The following is a 25,943-nucleotide window of genomic DNA, read 5'->3' on the forward strand; positions in this document are numbered from 1 at the left end:
CTCTTCACGGCCTCCGCGGCCCCGCAGCCGCCGCCGCCCCCGCCGCCGCCGCCGCCGCAACCCCAGCCTCCCCAGCAGCCGTCGCCGCCGCCACAGCAGCCGCCGCCGCCGCCGCCGCAGCCGCCGCAGCAGCAGCAGCCGCCGCCCCAGGCCCCCCCCATGGAGCCCGAGGCCCCGGATTCCCGCAAGAGGCCCCTCGAAACGCCCCCCGAGGTGGTCTGCACCAAGCGCAGCAACACGGGAGGTGAGAAAGGGTTGCGACTCGGTGTGGGGGAGCGGGCAGGGGGCCTCGCCTTTCTCCATCCTCCTCCCCCGCCGTGGCAGGTGCAAGGGCTCCGGGGCGGGGAAGGGCGCCCCTCCCTAGACCGGGGAGCTGAGAGGGGCGTTGGGGAGGGGGCCAGACCCCCTCCCTCTCTCGCCGCTGCCGGGGGCTGGGAGCTTTGTCTGCGTTGAGAGGAGATGGGGGGGAGGAGGTGGTAAGTGTCCTTGGGGGGCGCAAAGGATGGGGGGCGTGGGTCCCTCTGGGCGGGCGTCTCTGTGTCCTTGAGGGGTGTGTGATGTGACCCTTTCGGGGCAGGGGTGTTCCCGGGCTGGCGTGTCCTGGCGGGGGGGGGGGGGGGGGGGGGAAGGAGAAGAGGAGGCCTGTGGACCTGGAGCTTCCCAGCCTCCCTCCCTGGGGATGTCCTGAGCAAGGGTTGTCCCAGAGGGAGGCATGAGTGGGCCATGGGTGAGATTGTGCGTGGGGACAAGCTGGGTGGGTGTGTTGGGTGAGGTGGAGGAATGGGTGGGTGTGTAAAGCTAGGTGGGAGAATGTGTGGCTGGGAGAGGTGTGTGTGTGTTTGTGTGTATGTGCGCGTGTGGGCCCTGTAAAGCCTGGATGTGTGACTTTAGGGATCATGGATATGAGAGGAAAGGTGTGTGTGTGTGTGTGTGTGTGTGTGTGTGTGTGTGTGTGTAAGAGACAGAATGAGATGAGGGGCTGGGCTGTGTGTTTGAGACCCTCAAAGGGGTACGTGTGGCAAGGGAAAGTGTGTGCATGTCACCCTAGAGGGGGCTGTGGCAGTGTGACACATGAGTGAGAGGGTGTGTGTGACATGCAAGGGGGTGTGTGGGGGAAGCTGAATGGGCCAGCTCTGGGTGTGAGCCATGAGAGGCTGTGTGGATCAAGGAAGGTAGTTCAGTGTGTGTGACACAGGCGTGTCTGGGGTGGGGTGGGACCAGGAGAAGCCGGTGAGGGTATGTGACAAGAAAAGGGTGTGGGTGTGACTCCAAAGAGGCTGTGGCTGGGTGTGACACATGGAGGTGTGCAACAGTGACATCAGAGGGGGCGTGTGCAACAAGGGAAGGTGGGTGTATGACGGGAGAGGTTAGGGCTCTGTTGGTGAGCTGCACGAGGGTGTGTAACAAGGAGAGGGAAGGATGGGTGCCCGTGTGACAGGGAACGGGGAATGTGTGTATATGACACCGAAGGGGTATGAAAAGGGAAAGGGTGTGTGTGTATATATATATCTGTAACAAGGGGAGGGTGTGTGTGTGTATATATATATCTGTAACAAGGGGAGGGGGTGTGTGTGAAATGGTTGAGTATGTACCACTAGAGATGTGGGAGTGATTCTGCATGTGTGAGAGACAAGGGATTGTGTGTGTGTGTGTGTGTGTGTGTGTGTGAGATGTCTGAGTGTTTGACAACACAGAAGGTATGCGCGTGTAAGACAGGAGGGCCCCCACTGTGTGTGTGACCTGAGGAGGTATGTGTACCAGAGAATAAAAGACAAACTGGAAACTCTAGTGGGTGTCTCTCTGGCCAGGGACTCAGGAAGGAGGGATTCTCAGTCTCAGAGCCCAGCCTATTAACTCCCTGGATGGAGGGAGACCCCAGAGCAGACAAGCCCCTCCCTGCTGTCACCTTGGCCAAAATCTGCTTCCTCTGGCCTTTTCCTCCGGATGGGAGAGGGATGACCTGGGGCAGAGTGCATGCTCCCCACTCCACCAGGCTCTGTAGTGGGTGGGGTGGGGACCCCCCATCTCTTCCCCTCTATGGAACACAAGCCAAGTCTCGTTCCTCCGTTCCAGCGCCACCCCCCCCCCTTGTCCAGGTGGGACAGGAATCAGGGACCCCCTGGCTGCCTGTGAGAGTGTGTCCAGCAGAAATTGAAGGAAAGGGAAGTTGGGGGAGGGGTGGGAGGGAGTTTCCTGTCCTTCTTCCTGCTCCCCCCACCCCCAGCACACACATGAATATGTCCCAGCCAACTTCCTTCCCTTCTTCCTGCTCCACTGCCATTCCCAGTCCTGGAGAGAGTCGGGGACCCAGGCGGGGACCCAGGCGGTCCCTGAGCCTGACCTGGCAGCCCGGCACTGCCCCTGCTTGGGGGGGGGGCGGTGTCACATCCTTCTTTTAAAGGGGCTGAGGTGCTCCAAATCTAATTGCTCCGAGCAGCACAACCTAACAATAGAGATGCTGCCAAGGACGGTCAGGCCCAAGTACTTGGCACCTACTAGAAGTCAGGCTCTGAGATATGGGTTAATTTCCTAATACAACCCTCCGGGGGAGATGATTTGAGCTGCTGTTTCACATGAGGAAAACAGGCTCAGCGAAATGAAACCACTTGCCCAAAGTCACACAGCTCATAAGTTGGTGGAGCTGGGATCTATCCAACCCTGGGCCGTCTGGCTCCAGAGCTCATGTGCTTAACTGCTGGGCATCCTGCCTCCCTCAGTAGCAAGGGAAACTAGGATGAGCCCTCAGGGACCCTCTCCTCCAGCCTCTTCCACCTCCCCTCCTGGTGACCTGTGGGGAAACTGAGGCCTGGAGATGCAAAGGGACAGTCCTCCGTTTACAGAAACACTCAGGAGGCAGCGTTGGGCAAGGATCCGGGACTTTCATCTCAAAATTGAGGGCTCCTTGCAATAATACTGTCATGACTGGGGGATGCTGGGTCAACCTCACCCCTTTCCTGAGCCTCAAGAGTCACCATCTGTCAGGTGGGAAAATCACAATAACTACAAGGATGATAGTAGTAACCACTTACCAGTATTATTGCTCACTGCTTTATAGGCAGTATTTCATGTGATTCTCCAACACTCCGTGATGTAATAATTAACCATAATAAATTATAATAATGGCTAATATCTGTGGCCTGCAGTGTACCAGGAAGTATTAGCACAGACCAATCATGTAATCCTTACAATTCTTTTAGGTTACCCTTCTTAACAGATGACAGACCGAGGCACAGAGAGGTTAAGTAACTTGCCCGAGGTCGGTCAGCTAATTAGAGGCAGAGTTGGGATTTGAATCTGGGAGGCTGGCTCCATTATGTGGGTGGACGCTATAGTGAAACCCCATTTTTGGGTGAGGAAACCGCGACCCAGAGGGTCGAGGGAGTCTTCTGGGGTGTCACAGCAAGCAGTGGCGGACCGGGCAGATTGAGCTCTTGCCCACAGCGCCAGCCTGCCTACCACTCCTGCCCATTCTCGGGGGCTCAGAGAGGAGATGGTGGCTGTTCCAACTGATGTCTGGGCACTATGACTGCCAGACGCCATTGGGAGGGACACAAGGCACGTAAAGACAGGAGAACTCGGGTGAAGAAGTTGAATGGAAACTCAGGTTAGGAACTCACTCATCAGAGAGACAAATGACTATAGTCAATACCAAACGACGCCCCCCTCCTCCACCCTTGAGTACGGATGAAACTCTTAAGGTGCCACTAGCATGGCATACTCCTGACTGTATCCCCACCTCTGTCACCCCCATATGAACAGAAACAGCAGCTTCCCTCCCCACATACACACGCACATGTGCACCAGTCACCGACCCGCCGACCCCCCCCCCCGCCCTGCTTCGAGCTTCCAGCCGCCAAGTCTTGCTCCCAGCAAGACAATGTCACCAGGGTTAAGAGCCCCGAGAGTGAGAACCTTCCAGGGTCCATCTCGTCACTGCCATGGGCTCGGTGTGGGACCTTGGGCCAGTTATTCCACCGCTTCGAGCCTCAGTCTCATCTGGAAAATGGGAGCTGCGAGATGTAAGCCTGGCTGGTGTGTGGGTTAAATGAGACTGTATATATGAAGCACACAGCAAAGCGTCAATACACGATAGTTGTCGTTACTACTGTTATCCGTGCCTCCGACCGAGAATGTCATCGGAGGCCTGTTGCACCATCCCGCGGCGCTTCGCCCGGAGGAAATCATACCCATCCACCCTTCTCTCACTCAGAGACAGTGTCACAGCTCGAAGACAGCATCACACCTTGGGCATGCTGTCCCCCCCCCCCCCCCCCCCCCCCCCCGGCCCCTCGTCCCCCCCCCCCCACCCCCCCCCCCCCTGGGCCTGCGGCCCCCCCCCCCCCCCAGCTTCGGTTGGATTGCATTTCTCCCGCCAACCGGCAACACCGTCATTCACAGAGACTGCTTCACACACCTGCCGGTCCCGCCCTCCTGAGCGGTGCTGCTCCCGGCACCGCACCCCGCCCGTGTGGTCTTGTCTTCCGCCAGCCACGTCCCCACACACTCCCACGACAACGTCAACATCACACCCCTGCCGCCTCACACCTCCGCGGAACACACCAACACCTCCGTCCCCAACCTGCAAGCCAGAGCAGGTTCCAGGAGCACGGCACCCCTAGACCTCCTGTCACTGAAAACACCCCTACAACACCCCCCACCCCTTCAGCTCTACCTTTGTCCTTAATGACTTCCCCCCACCTTTAAAGCCTCCTATCGGGGTCAACGCTCTGATAAAAAGTGCGGCTCTTACCACACAGCACCCCAAATCTCTTGGGTAGGTCTCCATTATTTAAGGGGAGAGGGGTATTGGTTGCTCTTTGGAAACTCCAGAAGCATTTCTGAAGAAAGTGGGCACAAGGGGGGGGACTAGAAGAGGGAGGGAATGCTTGACGTTGTAACAGGAGGAAAACCAGCAGGAGAGAAGTGGGCATCTCTAGTTCTCCAGCCACGGTCAAGGGTAAAGGGAGCTTCCTGAACCCCAGGGGGAAAGCTAAAAGGGGGGTGGAGATAGGTGGGTGTGGAGTTCTGGCATTTAGATCCTATTCAGTAGAAGGAAGAACTTTTTCACAGGCAGAGCCTTGGTTGTTCAGACTGGGTGGGAGCCGTGTGAGGTCTGGGGGCTCCAGGTTCAGCCGAGGGTATGTGTCTCCCCTTGCTGCAGAGCAGGCTGGGAAACAGAGGCCTGGCTTTCTCCTGGGGGACATGGGACTCACACGGGGCATTAAAGGTGGGGGACAAGTGCTCCCAAATGGGAAAGACATGCAGAAGATTCTGAAGAGGGTCAGAGGGGTCTGTTGACCCTAATGGGGACTCTTGCCCTGAGTTCTGAGCTTCTGCAGGTGGGAGTCATTCTCCATAGGAGGCTGGCCTCAGGTGAAGGCTCCCAATTTACATTCGTCTGATACAGGGACCCTCGAGCACCCAGAAGGTGGCTTAAGGGGGTCCATGGACAAACTTTTTTTTTTTTTACCCTTGTACATTTATATTCTATGCTCTGGAGGGGAAAACATAACCAGGTTTCAGACTCTTGATTATTAGCAGTGGTTTTTAAGTGTCCTCTTTAAAGAGACGCATTTAAATTTTAAAAGTGAGTGGACTTGAAGGAAATGGACTGTCTGTTCCCTCCTGTGTCACCAGCACCTCAAACAAGGCCTGGCACAGAGTGGGTGCTCAGGGAGGATGTGTTGGAGGAAGGGAGAGAAGGGGGAGAGATGGAAGGAAAGAGTACTGAGGGGATACATCGAGGGCAAAGTCAAGAAGTGGCATGAGAAGGAAGGGAGTCAGAGAGATGCTGGGCAGGGTCTTGCTTCCATCGGCGAGAGCTCATTCCTCCTCCAAGAAGCAGAGAAAGGCCTGGGACAGCCCCTAGGGGCAAATGATGAAGTGGGGTCTCCCCTCCTTCTCCCTTCGCTCAATGAAAACCTCAGACCTCAGAGGCTCGTCTCCCCATTTGTAGAGCACTTACCCTGGGCCAGACGCTCTGAGAAGGACTTTGCTTGGGTTCCTGACATCGGTAATGGTCATGATGATGATGGAGGTAATGATAGCTAACATTTCTCAAGTGTTCCACGTGCCCGAGATCATCCTAAGTATTTTACAGTTTATCACTTAATTAATTAGCCCTCTGAGGTAGTGCTATCACATCCCCATTTTGCCGATGAGAATACTGAGGCCCCATGAGGTGAGGTGGTTTGCCCAAGGCCCTGTGGTCCGTCAGGAACAAAATTCACACTCAGTCTAAGGCTGTTTCTGCTGTTGCATACAGAGATTCCTGGGGAAGGGGAAGGGGAAGGCAGAGGGCACAAAAAAATGGGGTGGGGGATGTATCCAGTTTTCTTCAGAGTAGATGAACACCTTCCACCTTCAAGAAGGAAGTTGGGGAAGAGGCCCTGGCTGGAGAGAAAATAGGGATTGGAGTTAAAGAAGGAAAAAGAGAAGAGAGTCCTTTGTGAGAATGCCCTCCCCATCTTTCTGAGCCTTTCAGGGATGGAGGACTGGTCCCCCATCTCTGTGACAGGTTTAGGGATGGGGCAGGGGCAGGGAAGAGGCTGCCTCTGTGAGCCCAGGGAAGAAAGTGAATTCGGGGGGGGGTCAGGATGATTGATGGGAAGGGGCTCTGGCGGGCTAATTACCTAATAGGTTTAATGGTCTGATGAGGCAAGTTTAAGTGGATTGCCTTGGGCTCAGGACAACCCCTTCATCCTGGACCTCCTCCCCATGCCTGTGAAGCCACATCCAGCCCCTTGCCCCTGTACCCCCATCTTAACATATCAGGGAGCCCAGAACCTTCAATCTTAAGGGATCAGGCAGACATGGGCAGGGTTCCCGGCCCCCCCGCCCTGCCCCCACTTTTACCAGAACAGTTTCTCTTTCATCTGCTCTGTGTGTTGGTGTTTCATGTGAGACATTGAAAATAGGCTTCCTTTGCTTAAAAAGAAAAAATTTAAAAACCACTGGGGGATGTTTTAAGACCTTAAGCTTTGGAAGCAGAGTGACCTGGCTCCTCCCTTCCTTTCTCTAGCGTTTATTGCATGCCTACTGTGTGCTGGGCCATGGCATGAGTCCCTGGGACACGGGTGAGCTCCAGTGGACTAATGTGATACATTGCTCTGAAGGCATGAAATGAACGGGAGGGGATCCATCTCCTCCCCAGGGTTCAAAGAAACCTTCCAAGAAGAAGCAACATTTGAGTGGGGACCTGATGGACAAGAGGAATTCACTGGGGGAGGGGAGTTCCAAGCAAAAGGAACGTGCAAAGGCCCTGAGGTGGGTGGGAGGAGGGAACGTTTAAGGAACAAAGAGGAAGTAGGTCTGATGCACATAGAGGAAGATGAGGGCGTGAAGCTGGAAAGAAGTGCAGGGCCAAATCACAGAGGGTTTTATACTGAGAAGGCTCCAGAATTTCTACCCTATGAGAACGTAGGGACAACAGTTGGGTTAAAAGGTAGGAGAGGTTAAGCGTGTGCCTTGAGTGCATTAACAAAACACTTTACACATGACCAAGAAAATTGGTCCATAACAAAGAATGGCCACAGTCCCACAAGTGACCACTGGCACCACCTCACTGCCCCTGGGTCTTGGAGACTGTCCTTGAGTGCATTGGTCTTCAGCCACCAGCATCGGAAGGTGCTAAGCAAGTGAGGGCCAAGAATGAAGCAGAATTGCAGTGGAATCTCAAGCCAGTGACTTTCTTGGTGCCCTTGGGCAGCTGACCTTGGGCTGGTGCCTTCACCACTTCCATGCCTCAGTTTCCTCCCATGTAAAAATGGAGCTCATTATACCACCCTCATTGGGAGTTGTAGGGAATGGTTGAGGTCAAGCTTACAAAGCACTCATCACAGTACAGGGTCTATATTGAGTGTTGAGGGATCTTCTGGAAACCTAAGTCAGATCCCATCCCTCCTCTGCTCAGAGCCATCTCTGGTTCCCATGGTTCCCATCTCACTTGGAGTAAAAATCAAAGATCTCACCGTGGCCCCACCACTACCACCACCCCTCCCAGCCGTCATCCGCTTCCACTCTCCACATCTCTTCCTTAGCCCCAGCTACACTGGCTACTTCATCTTTCCTTGGACAACTCGGGCACAATCCCATCCCAGGGCCTTTGCACTTGCTCTCCCACAGAGCCAGATGGTTCCATTCCCACCTCCACAGCCTGGAAACAATCAGTCATAAGGGTCTAGAGCCTGGACTCTAAGGCCAGGTTGCAAAGTACTTCTTTCATAGCATCAGTGTGAAAAATTAAAAGAACTAGTATTTGTGTAGTACTTGGAACAGAATCTAGTGTATACTAGGTTCTGTAGAAGTGTTTGTTAAACAAAGGATGCCACATTCTTGGGGAGGGCTTTCCTGGCCACCGGATCTGACACTGCAACCCCTACAATCCCCCTTCCCTTCTCCTGCCCCTTTTTGTTCTCTTGGTGCTGACCGCCATCCAACATAAAACATACTGTCTGTCTCCCCCACTCTAGAAGAATGTAGCTGTGTGAGCTCTTGGCTGAATCACTGAAACTCTCTCGGCCTTATTTGCCTCATTTGCCTGCGAAATCAGGGAGTTTGTCTGTTTTCCTCACGGCTGTTTCACTAAAACAGTGCCAAGCGTGTGGCAGCAGGTGCTCAGTAACTATTCGTGGAATGAACGAATGAATGAATGAGCGAGTGAATGAATGAAGATCATTATTTGTATTATTCTCCCTGCTGCTGTTCTCCTGGCCATTGCTCCTGTATGTTCCCGTGATGCCGGTGGCTCCCTTTGCCCACACCATGCCGAAGGTGAAGACCCCTTCCCCTGCCTCCCTTACCTCCCCTACCCGTGTGCCCCTGCAGAGGAAGGCGAATACTTCCTGAAGGTGCTGATCCCCAGCTACGCGGCAGGCTCCATCATTGGCAAGGGCGGGCAGACCATCGTGCAGCTGCAGAAGGAGACAGGAGCCACCATCAAGCTCTCTAAGTCCAAAGACTTCTATCCGGGTGAGCCCTGGCCCAGGACTCTGCCCTTGGCCTCCTGTCCCTCCCACCTGGGCCCTGGATAAGGGGGAAGAAGAGCTGCCCTTGGGGCAGTCATAGTGATGGGGGGCCTCCCCTCCTCCTAAGGGGACAGAGCTGCCCTCAGCCCCAGGGGCCACGCCTGAGCAGATGGGGGTGGGGGCAGGGCAAGACAATGGGCCTGCTGCATATTCATGAGTTCATTTGCATGATGTGCTGGCAGATGTGCCCCTTCCCACACACCTGCCTCTTTGGGTCAGTTGGAGTTGCTGGAGGAGGGTGGGCAGGGAGGCAGGTGTCAGGGTGTCCCTTGGGGTTGGGGGGCCAGCCAGCCGTGTTGCACACTCCCCCCCACACACACTTCTTTCCCCCCACTCTTTCCCTTTGGATTTCTCTGTTACCCCATCTTGCCCAGTTTGAGTCTCGCTGGTTTTCTCTGTCATTCTTCCTACCTCTCTCTCGTTCTGTTTCTGACTTTCCCATCTCTTGTTCCCTGAGTCTCCATTCCCATCCACCTCTCTCTGGCTCCTCTTTTTTGCTTCTATCTCTCTGATTCTGTTTGGATGTCCCCCACCGCTTGTCCCCATCCATCTGTCCTGTCCGTCTCTGCTTTTCCCCTCCCTCCCTCCCTGCTCTGTCCTCCCCTTCTTGTCTTCCCGCCCCTCACCCCATCTTTTCCTTGCCCTCCACCTCTCATAGTCTCATGTTTTTCTTTCTCTTGCTCCTGAACTCTCTCTGGTCAACCATCCACTCAATATTCAGTAGCACCCCCTCAACGATCTGCTGGATCGCCCCTCACCCACCTCTCCCTTCATGTTTCCTTCCCAGTCTCAGCCCCCACATTTTTCCTTCCTTCCTCCAAACCCAGCCCCTTTTCTGCCTCTCCCCCAGCTCTCTTTCTCCCTACAACCAGAACATTTCCAAGGCCCCTCCACTCCCTCTCTACTGTTCCCTGCATTATCTGTCACCCCATCCATCTTCCCCTCCCAAGACCAATGCCTGGGCTTCGACATCTAAGGATGTCCCCCAGGGAAGGCCCCCAGAGCTGCATCTTTGGTCCAGAGCTGATTCTAGTTCATCCTTAATCCCCTTGGATTTTTTAGGTCAAACACCAGAGCTGGAGCCCAGGGTCAGGACACATTCATATTCTCTCTCTCTCTCCCTCCTCCCTCCACCTGCCCTGCCTCCCATCTCACTAAGCAGCTTTGGCAAGAGGTTTAGAGAAGCGTCCAGGGAACCAGGCACACCCCCCCCACCCCACCTTCCTCTTCCACCCTGGCCCAGTTTCCCTCACACGCCCCCTAGGCCACAAGATACGGATGAGACCTCTGCTTGGGGCATTTATCCGAGGACACTTGGTTCCTTATGCCTGGATCACATTCTGTGACATGAGATACATCCTCTCCTCCCAACTCAATGACACATCCCACAGGCCAGGCAGCTGAGAACCCCAGAGGATGGGACAGTCATTGGCCTTCTTGGGCCAAATACTATTCAAACAAGCAACGTGAGCCAGCATCTCTCCCCAGGCCCAGGACAGGCATCCAGCACCCCCTCCCCACTGCTGACATGGATTTCCAGATCATATGGCTTGTGCCAGCTCAAAGATGCAGGACACGGCCCCCTACATCCTAGTCCTGCCCCCTAGGACTTCCCAGGACCCACAGGAACACAAGAAATGAAGACACTACTGCTTGAAATGAAGAGCATATTTCCCTCTGCTCCTGGCTAACTAACACCCTTTCATTCATTCATTCAACCTGCATTCTCTGAGCACCTACTCTATGGACAGAGATGAGGACATAGCAGTGGCTGAGATATCCCCCCACCCCCTTTCCCTCACAGATCTCACAGCCCAGTAGGGAAGACAGACTGAACACCAGCCATGACCCAGCATGGTCAGGGCTAGGACAGGGAAGCCGAAAGGATGGTGGCAGCCCAGACAGGGCACCTGACCCAGCCTGGGAAGGTCAGGGAGGGCTTCCTGGAGGAGGGGCCTGGAACAATAAGTAAGAGTGAGCTAGATAAAAGCAGGGAAGAGTACTCCAGGAAGTTGAACTAGCATCTTCAAAGGCTGGAGGAGGAGTTTGTTCACTGTGACTGAAGCATACAGAGCACCGAGAAATGACAATGGTGAAACCCACAGACAGATGGACATACACACGCACGCATGCACACACACACTGCACTTGTGTCTACTACATGAAACAAAAACCTACCTGACCCTTAACCCCAAGGGAGGGGCAGAGCACAAAGGGGGTCCCCTCCTTGGTACAGGAAACACGAAGCCCCAGACTCTATCCTTCCAGATCGTACATGGAAAAACTGAGACCCAGAAAGAAGCAGCCAGCTGCCCAAAGCCACACACACAGACTTCTGTACATCCACTCAAACACCGTAGCGATTCCAAACTCCTTCTGATTTTGAATATTTGCCTGAAGCTCTGTCCCCAGAGGAAAAGCACAGACACACACACACTTTTAAAAAAATTGATTTATAACATATTGCCTTGAAGTACAAAATCTTAAGTGACTACTTGATAAACCCGTACATATTTTTTTTTACTATCAAAAATACAGTAGCAAAAATGGAGTCATCTTATGCTTTCCTCCCAACACACACACACACACACACACACACAAGAGTCTGCACACCCCAGCTTGAGCACGGGTAGCTCAGTGGTTAAAAGCCCAGACCTGAACCCAGACACCTGGGTTCAAAACCCTGAGCTTGCACTGCTGGCTGAGTGAACTTGGACAGATCCCAAACCTACTCTGTGCCTCAGTGTCTTTAGCAGTAAATTGAGAATAATAATATTGCCTACCTCCTACCTGAAGTGCACAAATATATACAAAGTGCTTAGAATAGTGTCTAACACTTGGTATTTTGTAAGCACCAGCTGTCATTATCGGACACTCTTTCAGGGGCTAACCGAGTCCCCCAAAGCCCTTGTGGACCCCAGTTGGGAACTACAAAGGGTGGGAAATCCCAGCCTCCCTGAGCTGGAAGGGATCCTCAGCAGAAATGGAGAGCAGAACCATTTCAGCCAGGCTCTCCCTAGGGCTACCCCGCTCCCCCGCCCCCAGTTCCCACCCTGACCCACACCCTTTCCTATTTACACCCAGACGGAGGCAGCCTGCACGCTGACTCACCCTTGGCTCAGACAAGTCCATTGTTCTGGGGTTGGGGGTAATAAGTGAGGAACAGTGGCCCAGAGGAGAGGGAGGATGTCAACTATCCAAGTGCCCCCAAGACAGTGACACCCGGACACATGGTGAGACTGGCATGCCAGGCTGAGATGGCCAGCGAGGGGTCAGGATGGTGGCACCATCATGCTGCTCTAGAATGCTCACGGGAGACTGGAGCCTCACCCCCAAATGTCCCAGACACTCAGGCACATGAAACCTGGCGCACACTCAAGACCTTTCACAGACCCAGGAGCGAACTGGTCCCTGCAGACAGTCCCACCCAGAGGGAGAGACAGACACCCACTGCACACACCAAACATGCACAGCTCAGCCGGGCACACACCCTGTCACACCAGCTGGTCACGGTAGAGCCGTCTTTGTCCGGCTGTAATGCATATACATCCAGACACACACACACCAGTCCTCTCGTCATACTGACACTTGAGTCTGCCTGTCGGTCTCTCTCTCACTCTTGCTCACACTGACACACACCAGTGTGATAAAGTCTTGTCTGTCTGTCTCCTATGCACAGGCTCACGCACATATACACACATACCACACACCAGTCATCCAAATAGTCTTTTGAACACCGAAAGGTGTCTGGTTGTCTCTTTGCTGCCAACACTCACGCTGACATCCAGTCTCAAAGTGATATTCATTCATCATACAGCCCCAGTGCTGCTTCATGAGACTCTTTGTTTCTTTCTCTCAAACTCTCCTGGACAAGCAGTTCGGTCTCACAAACAGTATATCCATAACCTTGAACATCACAGTGACACCCAAAGTCTTTCCCATGTGCAAGAGTGCACATATCTTTACTGGATTCATTGTGTCACACTGTCTGTTCACATCTCAGTCTCTCCCACACTTTCTCTTATAGACATACACAGATAAAGATAATTTAACCAGTCCAGCCCGGGTATACACATGCATGGACACGCGTGCACGCGCACACACACACACACACACCACTCACCCAAACAGCCTCACAGATATATTCTCACTGGTCAGAGTGTCACCTGGAGTCTCTGTCCCACACACATATATCCCAACATCATCCAGAGTTGGCTTCTCTTCTCCCCACTGCCTCCCTACCTCTAGTGTACACACACACACACACACACACACACACACACACACACACACACACAGAGTAAGGATGCCTAGGTTAGAACTACAGCCAAAATCTAGACAATCTCCAGCAAAGGCATCCACCTCACCCTCCTTTCTTCATCCCTGAGTCCCTTCCCTTCCATGAGTTGTCTCTGCTCTCCCCTGTCCATACCCTTGCCCTCCCCCACCCTTCAGCCCTCCATCTGGTGGGTCCAGGCGGGCACTCTGGCCTCTCTTCTGTCTCCCCCATCCCCCAGCCCTTCCCCATCCTCTCCAAAAGCCCAGAGGCCTTCGCTGCAGGCTTTCAGGGGTTGCCACGGCAACGGGGCTTCGTCCCTCGTCCCCCTGGGGGTGGGCTGAGGACCCGGCCAGCCAGACCGATAAGGGGGTTCCAGTTACTGTGGCAACCGTTGCAGGCCTGAGCTCTTGGTTTCTGGGGGGGGGAGGGAGTGAATGGTTGCCAGAGCAACCTGGAGCCAGCAAGGACTGGGAAGAGGCAGCTGAGCCCTGTCTCCCCTGCCCAGGGCTGCTGTGGGCATCGCAAAGCACTTAAGTATCATTCTTCCATCCCCTGGGGTTGTTTTGGGGGAGGGACATGAAGTGCAGATTATAAAACAGGCATTCCACTCACTTTCCCAGTTACCCATCATGGCCTGGGAGTCCATGCCAACTTCCCCAGGCTTACCATGTGACCTGGGCCCAGTTAGGTCCACTTTCTAGATTTAGGTTTTCTCTTTCCATTAAATGGGGCCTGTCTCCCAGGAATCTTCCCATTCCTGTGTGGTGAGGGTGCCCTCTCTCTCCCTTGCTCAACAGGAACCACAGAACGAGTATGCCTGGTACAGGGCACAGCAGAGGCCTTGAATGCTGTGCACAGCTTTATTGCTGAGAAGGTCCGAGAAATCCCACAAGCAATGACCAAGCCTGAGGTGGTCAACATCCTTCAACCCCAAACCACGATGAACCCCGACAGAGCCAAGCAGGTCAGCAGGGGCAAAGACTGGGTTTCTGTAAAGCCAGTGAGGTTCGGGAGAAAACACTTCTCCCATATCACTGGGTTACTGTGGGAACTGAATGGGATAACGCCGATAAGACGTTTGTCAATCAAATACATAGTAGTAGTTGTATTATTAGGGAGTCAGCCTAGGGACTCCAAACCTTTTAGAGTGGGCTTGACACAGAGAGAGAGTGAAGGTCTGGGAGAATTTGTCCCACCTTATCCCTCCTTCCTGGGATTCTCTAGACCCTCTCCTTCCTTCCACCTCATCCCATTGTCTCCCAGAGCAACCTGCCTCCCACTTCCTGTTCTCACCGGAAGTGACTTCATTGACAACCCATCCACATCCAGAAGAGTTTAGAAATGGCCTCATACTCCCTGTTTCCATTAATTATGGTATGGGGTAAGTAACCATTTTGGAGAAACGGGTGTTTTGCTAGCGAGAGAGAGGGGGCAGGTCCCTCTCCTACACAGCCCTCTCTAGGAGGGATGGAAGGAGGGCAGCGCCTCTTGGTTGCCTCAGTTACGGGGAAGCGGCGGCGTAGGGGCGTGGCAGGGAGTGGACCAATCACTACCCTGGCCTCTCTGGTTGCCATGACCGGTGCTCACCGGGCAGGTGGGCTTGCTGCAAAGCCCCTGGCGTGGCCCTGGATGGGTAGGAGGTGGAGGGGAGGGGAGCTGCGCACACTCCCCGTTTTCTCTCCCCTTCCCCACTCCCATATACTTGCACACTCGATGCAGAGGGGCCAGAGCCCCTGGCAGGAGGACAGGCCATTTGCGAGGGCTCCTTAACGTCTACCTAGAAGCAAAGACGAGAGAGAGACCCTCGGTAAAAGGAATCTGGAGTTGTTGGGAATTCTTGTTACCCTGAGATGGGAGAAACCATGGACCTGAGTTCCCCCAAGTTCCTGGGGAAACGGTGGGCGGAAAGCCCTGGAAGAATGCTGCCAAGCGAATTATTCCCAAAAAAAGACTTCGGGCTTGGGGCTCCGAGCTTGGAGCACGGCTGCTGTCCTTGGTGCTGAAGAGGCCCTGCCAGGTCTCTCCCGAATCCCTTCCCACCAGCAGGCCACACCGTTTACACGGTGGCAAGGATATTGCCTCTTCCCTCTACTTTGGTCGCTGCCACAAAGGGCTCAGAGTTCATGAAGGGTTTGCACATGTTTCAGGGAAAATGGGGTCAGCACCATCTGCGCCTGATCCTTCCACCCCACCCCCTAATCCACGGAACTCTGAGATAGTGGAATCGAAATGTTATAGAACCAGGATTTTTCCTCTCCTTATTTATTACTTAGGGGGCTCTAAAGAATGGAAGATAATGGCCGAAGGCTCAGGCTCTGGAGTCAGATGTTGAGTTGAATCTTACTCCGATAACTTACTTCTTTAGACCTGTGCAACCTTGAACAAGTGACTTGATTTCTCCATGCCTCATTTTTCTCATCTGCAAAATGAGATTCATTATGGCACCTACTTAAGGGCAGTGATCAGTGTCACTGATGTTGAAAAAGCACTTAGCATGTATGCCTAATTCATAGAAAGTTCTCAAAAAATGTTAGCTGCTGATATTATTATGGGATTTTTAAGTCAGGAGACGGGTCTACTCTCTTTCTACATTGGACTTGCTGTGTTACTCTGGGTTCCTTTCCCTTCTGTAAGCCTCAGTTTCCTTTCTTTACAGTGTGGAAGCTGGGCCAAATCAGGGATTATAAATTGAAATGCCTCCGAGATTCAGCAAGGGAACATAGAATTGAGGACTCTGGCCTCATCAGAGAGATATAATGCCATCCCTAAAGGGGGCAGCTGCTACTCAACTCGACTCAATTCTTGCCCTTTGGGAATGTAGACAAAGTGTTGCCACATCTTACAAATTTTTCAGAAGAAGCCAGAAATATTTGACATCAACTGATTTTTAAAGGTTGGCTCAATCTTAAAACCACTATGTAGCTGTGGGCTGCCTGTGGCCTGAGGACCACCAATTTGCCACCTCTGGGTTAGACTGGTGGTTCTCAGTCCTGGCTGGTATCTGAATCATCTAGGTAGCTTAGAATGCAGATTCCTGGGTCCCAGCCCAGAGCCACTGAATCAGAATTTCTGGAGTGAAGGCTTGGGAATCTGAACACAGATTCTGGCCTGGGATCAGATCCTGGCTCTATTACTTACTACCTCTGTGACCTTGAGCAAGTTACTTAACCTCTCTTGCCTCTGTTTTCCAAGCCATAAAATTCGATAATAAAAGTGCCTGCCTATTCTTATAGGGTTGTTATGGAGATTAAGTGACTATATGAAAGTGTTTACCAAAGTGCCTGGCAAATGGGAAAACTGTTAGCTGTGTAATTATTATTATACTATTACTATTTGCAAATCTCTACAGACTTGCAAATCATGGGGACAGATGTTCTCTGAGGTCTTTCTGGCCCTAAAACTCCTACAATTCTACAGCTCTGTAATTTCAAGATTCTCGACATACATTATTCTAAGGTTCTACTGTTCTGACTGACATCCTGGCACTCCAGGATTCTATGAAACTGCACCTGTGATCTCTCTAAGATGCTGTGTGGGTCTACCACCTGGGCCTATCATGAAGACAGTTAACCATTTGCCACTCCGGTCATTGACTATTCCCAATGGTTGTATGGAGTAGCTGTGGTTACATCCATTTGGAGGAGAGGAAGCGAGGTGCAGAAAGGTGAAGGCATTTGCTCTTACCATTTCTTGGTGAACAGTTACTTCATCTTTCCTTTTTCCCTCTGAAATGCTGTATCATACTGAATACCTCTTGACTCTTAGGTCTGGTTTCATGCATTCTGTTCCATCCTCTTGACTTGTCAGACTTTTTTTCTGATGATTTTTTTAAAATATATAAGTTGAGGTATAATTCACATACTGTGCAGTTCACCATTTTAAAGTATACCATTTAGTGGTGTTCAGTAGATTCACAAAGTTGTGCATTGATCACCTAATGTAATTCCAAAACGTTTTCACCACTCCAAAAAGAAGCTCCATCCTCTTTGGCAGTCACTGTCCGTTCTCCCAGCTCCCCCTCCCTGTCCCAACCACTAACCTACTTTTGGTGTTTATGGATTTGCCTATTCTGGATGTTTTATATAAATTGAATGACATAATACATGGCCTTTTGTGTCTGGCTTCTTTCCCTTAGCATACTGTTTTCAAGATTAATCTGTATTGTAACATATATCAAACTTAATTCCTTTTTATGGCCAAATAATATTCCACTGTACGGATATACCACAGTTTGTTTGTCTATCAGTTGATCGTCATTTGGGTTGTTTCTGCTTTTTAGCTATTATGAAGAATGCTGCTATGAACATATGTGTGGGTACAGTTTTCAGTTCTTTGGAGTATATATCTGTGGACGGAACTGGGTCAGATGATATGTCTAACCTTTTGAAGAATTATCAGACTATTTTGCAAAGCAACTGTACCACAGATATGAGATTTAAATCCAGATCTGCCCATGGAGGTAACAATGACAACAACCATTTCTTGAGTATCGACTATGAGCACATATTACCTGCACACTCACATGGCACCCTATGCTTAGCACATAGTAGGTTCTCAGCAAATGTTGCTTGTTTGAATAAATGGATAATGACATACCTGTAAGGGCCAAGCAGAAACATAACTAAGGGGCACTAGCCCTTCAATCAAGCTCATCATTTCATGAATGATCTCAGTTAGCCTTCACAATAATTCTGTGGAGGAGGGGTGGATGTTATAGACGAGAAAACTGAGTCTTAAAGAGGTTAGGTCCCTTGCCCAGCATTCGTGGTGGAGCCAGGATTTCAAACCCGAGCAAGTGTCTCCAGAGTCCAAAGCAACTTTTCAGGGATTCATATGCATAAACTGCAAACTAGTGGTCTGCTACTACACAGTAGTTCATAGACCTTTTGAAGAGGTAGCCAATAGATAAAAACTAAGGTTCTTCCCATTTTACAAATCAGAATGTCCAATTAATCTAAAAACTCAGATCAGGCTGAGTTTGTGTATCGAAATGCACAGCACCCTACCTCCCCACCTCCACACACACACACACACCACCACCACCACCACCACCACCATAGGTGAGATACACCTGGTCACCTCCATCAAGTCTCATTCCTGCTTGGTCCTGTGGGCACATCACCGTTCCTTTCATCCGTCCACCCATCCATCCATCCATTCACACACTCTTTGCTCAATGCTTACAAGGCATTCCCCTAGGCACTGAGAACCAAGTAGTAAACAATACAGACAAAAATCTCTGCCCTTGTAGATCTTACATTCTTTCATGGGGAAACCAAAAACAAGCAAGCGAATAAGTAAATGTCAGAGAGTAGAAAGTGCTATGATGAAAATAAAGCAGAAAAAGAGGAGGAAAGAGTCCTGGGGCATTTTTTTCTCCTAACTTTTTATTTTGAAAATGTTGACGAATAATACAGTGAACTCCCTATACACTGCACTTAGATTCACCAATCGTTAACATTTGCTTTATCTCTTTACACACACACACACACACACACACACACACACGAACACACACAAGCACTGGTTGGCTTTATTTGCTTGTTTGTTGGGTGGTTTGTTTGTTTTTGCTGATCCATTTGAAAATAAGTATAAACCTCATGACTCTTCACACCCAAGTTCTTTGGCATGCATCTCCCAAGACTAAGGACATGTCTTATATTGTTATGTTAGTGTTATCACACCTACAAAAATTAACACCAATTCCATGCTATTAGTTAATAAAGAGTTCATATTCACATTGTCCCCAAATATCTTTTATGTCTATAAAGCATTTTTCTATCCAAGATTCAGTCAATATTCGTGCATTGCATTGAGTTGTTATACCTCATTAGTCTCTTTTTTTTTAAAGATTTTTTTTTATTCATTTGAGACACAGAGATACAGAGAGAGAGAGAGAGAGAGAGCATTAGCGGCGGAGAGGCAGAGGGAGAGGGAGAAGCAGGCTCCCTGTTGAGCAGGGAGCCCGATGCGGGACTCAATCCCAGGACCCTGGGATCATGACCTGAGCCGAAGGCAGATGCTCAGCCATCTGAGCCACCCAGGTGCCCCTTCTCATTAGTCTCTTTTAATCTAGAATAATCTACCATATATATATTTTTTAAGGTTTTATTTTTTTAAAGTAATCTCTACACTCAATGTGGGGCTCGAACTTACAGTCCCGAGATCAAGAGTTACACACTCCACCGACTAAGCCAGCCAGGTGCCCCGTTTACTATATATTTTGAAGGTAGAGACAACAGAATTGCTGATTGGATGTTGAGTGGGAGGAAAAGAGAGGACTCCTAAGTCTTGAGCCTGAGAAGTGAAAGGTGCATTTTCCACATACTGAAATGAGGAAGACCATGATAGAAACACATTTGAGCAGATGAGGAGTTCCACTTTGGATTTTAAGTTTGCAGTGTCCATTTGACATCATTCTAGAGTTGTGAGGTTAGCAGCTAGATACAAGTCTGGAGATGTCTGTGCTAAGGACATAAAATAAGCAAATAAACAAGCTTTGATAATTGGGGTGGTAAGGCCTCTCTAAGGGGGTGCATTTGTGTAAAGACCTGAATGATGAGAGAGGTGAGCCTCCTTTTCTGGGAAGGAGCTTTCTAGGTGAGGGCCTAGCAGGTGCAAAGGCCCTGAGTCTGCACCAAGCTTGCGACTTGGAGGAACAGCAGGGAGTCTAGTACGCCTGCCATGAGGTCAGCAAGAGGGAGGGAGGGAAAAGTTGAAGTCAGATCAACAAAGAACAGAGCAAGTAGAGCAGTGGTTCTCAGGCTTGTCAAACCCCATGTCCTCTTTCTCCTACAAATATTTTCCCAGCCCTCCTACCTCTGAAATTACACACACACACACACACACACACACACTCATTTCAGTACATGGAAAGTGTATATAATGTAGATGTATTACCTACCTAAATCTGCAAGATTTTTAACAGTTTTATTGAGAAATTAATTCACATACATACAGTTCACCCATCGAGGGCATGCAGTTCAAAGTTTTTATTATATTCAGAATTGTGCATCCATGCCCACAATTTTAGAACATTTCATTTCCTCAGAAAGAAATCTTGATCCCCTTAGCTATCACTCCTCAATCCCCACAGCTCAGCACCACCCCCCAGCCCTAAGCCACCACTAATCTACTTTCTGTCTCTATAGATTTCCCTGTTCTGAACATCCATATAAATGGAATCCTACAATATGTGGTCTTTGGTGTCTGGCTTCATTCACACAGCGTGTTTTCTAGCTTCATCCATGTTGTAGCCTGGATCAGTACTTTGTTCATTTAAATTGCCAAGGAATATTCCATTGTACTCATGTACATTTTCTTTATCCTGTAAGACTTTTTTACGTAAAGGAAAAGGAAAAGGAAGGTGATGTGTTATAAAATGAGATGAATTTTAATATGTAAATGTTACATATTACTACAGAAGTAATGAAATAGTCAGCTACTCACACCTCACATAGCCTGAGAAAGACAGTGACAAACACAGTGATCCAGGGTATCATATCGGAGATGTAAATAACACACACGGCATTACTACTGTTGTCATGGTTTTTTTTTTTTTTAAATGATGAACCACTCTTGGTAAAGCTCAGAACAAAACAAAGTAAAATCGTCCCTTCGTTGACCGATTAGTCGCATTCCTGGAAATTTCAGTAGATCTTAAACACCTGGGAAAAAGAAAATACTAGGTACTTATATGGACCGTCGGGTTCAGGTCTGGGCTCTGAGATTTATAAACAGACTTTTCGCCAACATGAATGTCCAGGGAGTCACTTAAAAGTCATACGGGACCCGGACAGTTCTCCTCGGTTCGACGTTGTGAATAACTGAGTGTCAGATTGTGGGGTGCCAACATCCAAGGCCCTGCCCCACTGCATGCCTGCATCTGCCCCCCCCAGTTGTCATGACAACTAAAAGTGCTCTCACAAATTTCCCAAACACCCTTGGTGTCTGGCTCAGGGGCGGAGAGGAGAGGCAGGGGCTTCAGGGAGTGGAACCCACAGGTCTGAGAGGGCCTGGGAAGGACTGAGCAACAGGAGCCTATGTGTAGAAGTGCTCTTGGATATGTGAAAGGAGACTTATGGTTTTGAAATCTCCCCCTCCCCCATCCCCAGAACTAAGATGGATCGGATTTGCAGCGGCAAAGGATGGGCCTTTCTGCCCTGGAGAAGGGGACGACTGTATTTAAGTGCCCAATTGTCTCTGATGTAAGGTTTTTTTTATCTTCATTTTACAGATAGGACAACTTCATTAGATTGCTAGGGCAGACCAGGTAGCTTAAGCAACAGAAATTCATTTTCTCACAGTTCCGGAGGCTAGAAGTCTGAGATCTGGGGCAGGGTTGGTTTCTTCCGAGGCCTCTCTCCTGGGCTTGGAGATGGTCGTCCCCTCCGCAGTCACCCGCCGTCTTTCCTGTGTGTCCCTGTGTCCTAATCTCTTCTTCTTATAAGGACACCAGTCCTACTGGATTAGGGCCCACCCCAATGACGTCACTTAACCTTCATTGCCTCTCTAAAGACCCTCTCTCCAAATACAGTCATATCCTGACGTACTGGGGGTTAGGACTTCAACATCTGAATGGCGGGGGCAACAATTTGGCCCATAGCAAAAAGAGGTTAAGCGCCGTGACCTTGCCATAGGGTGGGAAACACGACGGAGCAGGAATCCAAGAGGCTGGATTACAGCTCCTCCACAATCTGGGTAACCTTGGGGCCAGTCCCTCGTAGGCCTCAAGTGGCTCCTCTGTAAAGTGAGACTTAATGACTCCTTTTTCTGGGGCTGGGAGTCAGAGTGTTTAATGATCTAGAAGGCGTGAGCACCAATGCAAGCTGGGGGCACCCGCTATCCTGGAGGGCACCCACTGGGTCAGCCATTAAGCCTTTAAGGTGCTGGATGGAAGGGAAATCCCAGGGGTCCCAGGGGCAGGGGACAGGGTGGCTGAGAGCCTACTGAGAGGACATGGAGTACTGGCTCTCTCTCTCTCTCTCTCTTTTTTTTTTTTTTAACCAACCAATATGGAAGTATTTCACCATTTTGAACAAGCAGTAGGACCATACCGGTGTATATCAAAGGGCACAGCGGGCCCGATTTGGGGACATGGGAGAGCAGGGCCGCCTGAAGACTAATGTTACCGTTCAGTCTCCATCCACCATCCTAAAGCCCCTCCCTCTCGCCCCACACGCAGGCCAAGCTGATCGTCCCCAACAGCACCGCGGGCCTGATCATCGGCAAGGGGGGCGCCACAGTGAAAGCCGTGATGGAACAGTCGGGTGCCTGGGTGCAGCTGTCCCAGAAGCCAGAGGGCATCAACCTTCAGGAGCGTGTGGTGACAGTCAGCGGCGAGCCGGAGCAGGTGCACAAGGCCGTGAGCGCCATCGTGCAGAAGGTACAGGAAGACCCCCAGAGCAGCAGCTGCCTCAACATCAGCTACGCCAACGTGGCTGGCCCCGTGGCCAACTCCAACCCCACCGGTTCACCGTACGCCAGCCCCGCCGATGTGCTGCCCGCCGCTGCCGCCGCCTCGGCCGCTGCCGCCTCCGGCCTGCTGGGCCCCGCGGGGTTGGCGGGCGTGGGCGCCTTCCCGGCCGCCCTGCCTGCCTTCTCAGGCACCGACCTGCTGGCCATCAGCACGGCGCTTAACACGTTGGCCAGTTACGGCTACAACACCAACTCCCTCGGCCTGGGCCTCAACTCGGCCGCGGCCTCCGGGGTCCTGGCCGCCGTGGCCGCTGGTGCGAACCCCGCCGCCGCCGCCGCCGCCAACCTCCTGGCGTCCTACGCGGGCGAGGCCGGGGCCGGGCCCGCCGGAGGGGCCGCCCCGCCTCCGCCCCCGCCCCCCGGAGCCCTGGGGTCCTTCGCCCTGGCCGCAGCCGCCAACGGCTACCTCGGGGCCGGGGCGGGCGGCGGGGCGGGCGGCGGGGGTGGCCCGCTGGTGGCCGCCGCAGCTGCAGCCGGGGCCGCCGGGGGCTTCCTGACGGCAGAGAAGTTGGCAGCTGAGAGTGCCAAGGAGCTGGTGGAGATTGCGGTGCCTGAGAACCTGGTGGGGGCCATCCTGGGCAAAGGGGGCAAGACGTTGGTGGAGTACCAGGAGCTGACAGGCGCGCGCATCCAGATCTCCAAGAAGGGGGAGTTCCTGCCTGGCACGCGGAACCGGCGGGTCACCATCACGGGCAGCCCTGCGGCCACGCAAGCCGCTCAATACCTCATCAGCCAGCGGGTCACCTACGAGCAGGGAGTGAGGGCCTCAAACCCCCAGAAAGTGGGATGAGGCCTGTGGTGTGTGCTCCCACCCCTCCTCCCGGCCCCTTCTCTTCCTCTTCCTTCTCCTCCCCTCCCCCACCCCCCACTCCCAACTCCTGACCTCAGCTCCGAGTGTAGTCCTGCTCCTCGTGGGATGGGGCTGGGGTAAGCCTGACTGCACCCCCCCTCCTTCTGGTAGTCATAGGCAGGATTGAGTGATGGCTGGGGATGGGGCCCAGAAGCTCCCTCCCCAGCTCGGAACTGACCCTTCTTCCTTCCTCCCTAAGCTTGACTGGGCCTGACCCTCCGCTCCCAGGGCCCGGGTCTGTGTGATATCTGTATATATTGCATTTTGTTGATTTTAATAGAAAACAAAGCGTTATTTTCTCTTTCTTTCCCTCCTTTTATTTTCTTTTTTCTTTTTCTTTTTTTCTTTTCTTTTTTCCTTTTATTTCCGTTTTTTCTTTTCTTTTCTTTTCTTTTCTTTTCTTTTTTTTTTTGGTAAGGATTTTTTTCCCCCTTTGTGAGTTTTTGTTTCCATATGGGAGGAGGGGAGGGAGCCTCTGGGCCACCTAGAATGAGGGGCCTCCCCCAAACAACACCCCACCTCTCCTGCTTTCAGTTCCAGATCTGAGAGAAGGGATGGGAGTAGAGGTAGCCGAGGAGTCTGAGCTGAAATGGGGTATTTGGAGCAGGGACCCCAGAGTTCCCAGATTTTCTCAGCGACTCTACCCCTATTGGAGCTGCCCCTCCTAGGTGGGACTGTTCACTGTTTTGTTGTCAGGTCGTATAGGGGGAGGGGGTGCAGTGCTGCTGGGAATGAGGCCAGCTCTAGGATTGGTCCAGTCCTGTGGGCAAGACTCTTGTGAGAGGCTGGAACAGCTTCCTGTGGCATCTTCTGTGGTTTTACCTAGAGTAATGGGAATGAAGGTCCCTGTTGGGGTGTCCCTGAGTCAAGTACTCTCTGGGGTGCTGCTGGGACTCCTTCTGATGTCATGGGAAGTAGTTCCCCAGAGGTCACTTCCTGTGATGATAGGACAGACAGGTACTTCCTATGATGTCTCAGTGGACCTTCCTTGAAGGTTACTTCAGCAACATCATGGGGGCATGTACTTCCTGTGGTATCTCCAGGTTATTTCCTGTGACGTCATTGGGATGGAGCATGCACTTCCTGAATTGGGCCATGGCCAGTCACTGACACTCCTTCTCCGCCCGCACCCCTCTTTGGTGGGTCTTGGCCTGGGGGTCTGCCTAGGAGGAGAATAAGGGGTGGGACTTGGAGCATATCTGGAGGACTCTAAGGAAAAAGACCCAATATTGTCAGGGTCATCTCTATCCAAATACACCAAGTCTGTGAACCTGGCAGGGAGGGGTGGGAGATGGAGCTAGTGAAAACTGTTAAAGACCCCCATTCCCACCCCCGCCTTTTGTGTGCATGCTTGTGTCTGCGTGGCTTTGTTCCATTGAGTCTGGTGAGCCAAATGTGTGGTGGCTCTGTCAGGCCATCATGACCCAGTGTAGAGTTCAGTGAGCCACGGTAGGGTCCCTTGAGCCTGAATGCTTCGTGTGGTCTAGTAGATTAGATTGGCTTGTGGTTTCCAGCAAGCTGGAGTACTTTGGTAGTATTGGAGGGATCAGAATGTTTTGGTGCTCTTGCCATGGGCCCTGAGGAGCTAGAAAATTCTGATGGAGTCTGCCAAGCCAGGCAGCCCTGAGAGTTGGTTTGGGAGTGGCTCCCTGAGCACTGCGACTGTGGTCAGCTCTAAGGCCTTGTTGGCAGGCTGAGATTTCAGGGCCTGACAACCCTATGGACTTAGGATAGCTGAGACCCACCTCTCCCCTCATCCATCTCCCCCTCCCCCTTGGAGACCACCTCCACTTCCTCCAGCCCAAAACAGGGCCCCCAGTGCCCTGGTTCCATCATCAGCATCTCTGGGGGAGGGGTACCCCACGCCCACCCTCTCCCCCATTTGTCCCCCTCCTAGGTCTTCCAGACCCTTCTCTACTCCATGGCTTTGGGGGAATCAGGCCTCCTCGTCTCTCTCCCAACAAAGGGAAAGAAGAAAAGCCAGAGACAATTCCCACCCCTAAAGCCCGGGAGACCCCTGCCCCTTGCTAGAGAGCCACCCCCAAATCAAAATGTGAAAATCCCTAGAAAGCAATAGCCTTCAAGGTACCTTGCACTGAATTTCCCACCCCGGCCCTTCCGCCTGATGGGAGGCTGTAGCTTGGGCACTAGGGTGACTTTTTCCATGCCCTCTTCATCTCCAGGGTGGGGGGCAGGCCCCATTTCCCCATCCCCCATCTCCCATCGCTGCTGCCCCCACCCTTAATCTCCAGACTGAACCCAGATGGAGATTCGAGTGCCAAAACAATTCTTGATGTAACTTTGTACATAT

At 51.9% G+C, this 25,943-nt stretch overlaps 1 protein-coding gene across 1 annotated transcript; it reads left to right on the top strand.

Moving 5' to 3' along the window:
- The first annotated feature begins 79 nt into the window (after positions 1-79).
- NOVA2 (NOVA alternative splicing regulator 2) lies at positions 80-25,943 on the top strand. Its single transcript, XM_025849979.2, has 4 exons — positions 80-244; positions 8,827-8,970; positions 14,103-14,269; positions 22,490-25,943. The coding sequence occupies exons 1-4, from the start codon at positions 160-162 to the stop codon at positions 23,570-23,572; spliced, it is 1,479 nt and encodes a 492-aa protein (XP_025705764.1). The 5' UTR covers positions 80-159; the 3' UTR covers positions 23,573-25,943.

The sequence above is a fragment of the Callorhinus ursinus genome, unplaced genomic scaffold (genome assembly GCF_003265705.2).
Source record: "Callorhinus ursinus isolate GAN/ISIS: 27379988/994484 unplaced genomic scaffold, GSC_fseal_2.0 scaffold71, whole genome shotgun sequence".
In the NCBI taxonomy this organism is placed as follows: Eukaryota; Metazoa; Chordata; class Mammalia; order Carnivora; family Otariidae; genus Callorhinus; species Callorhinus ursinus.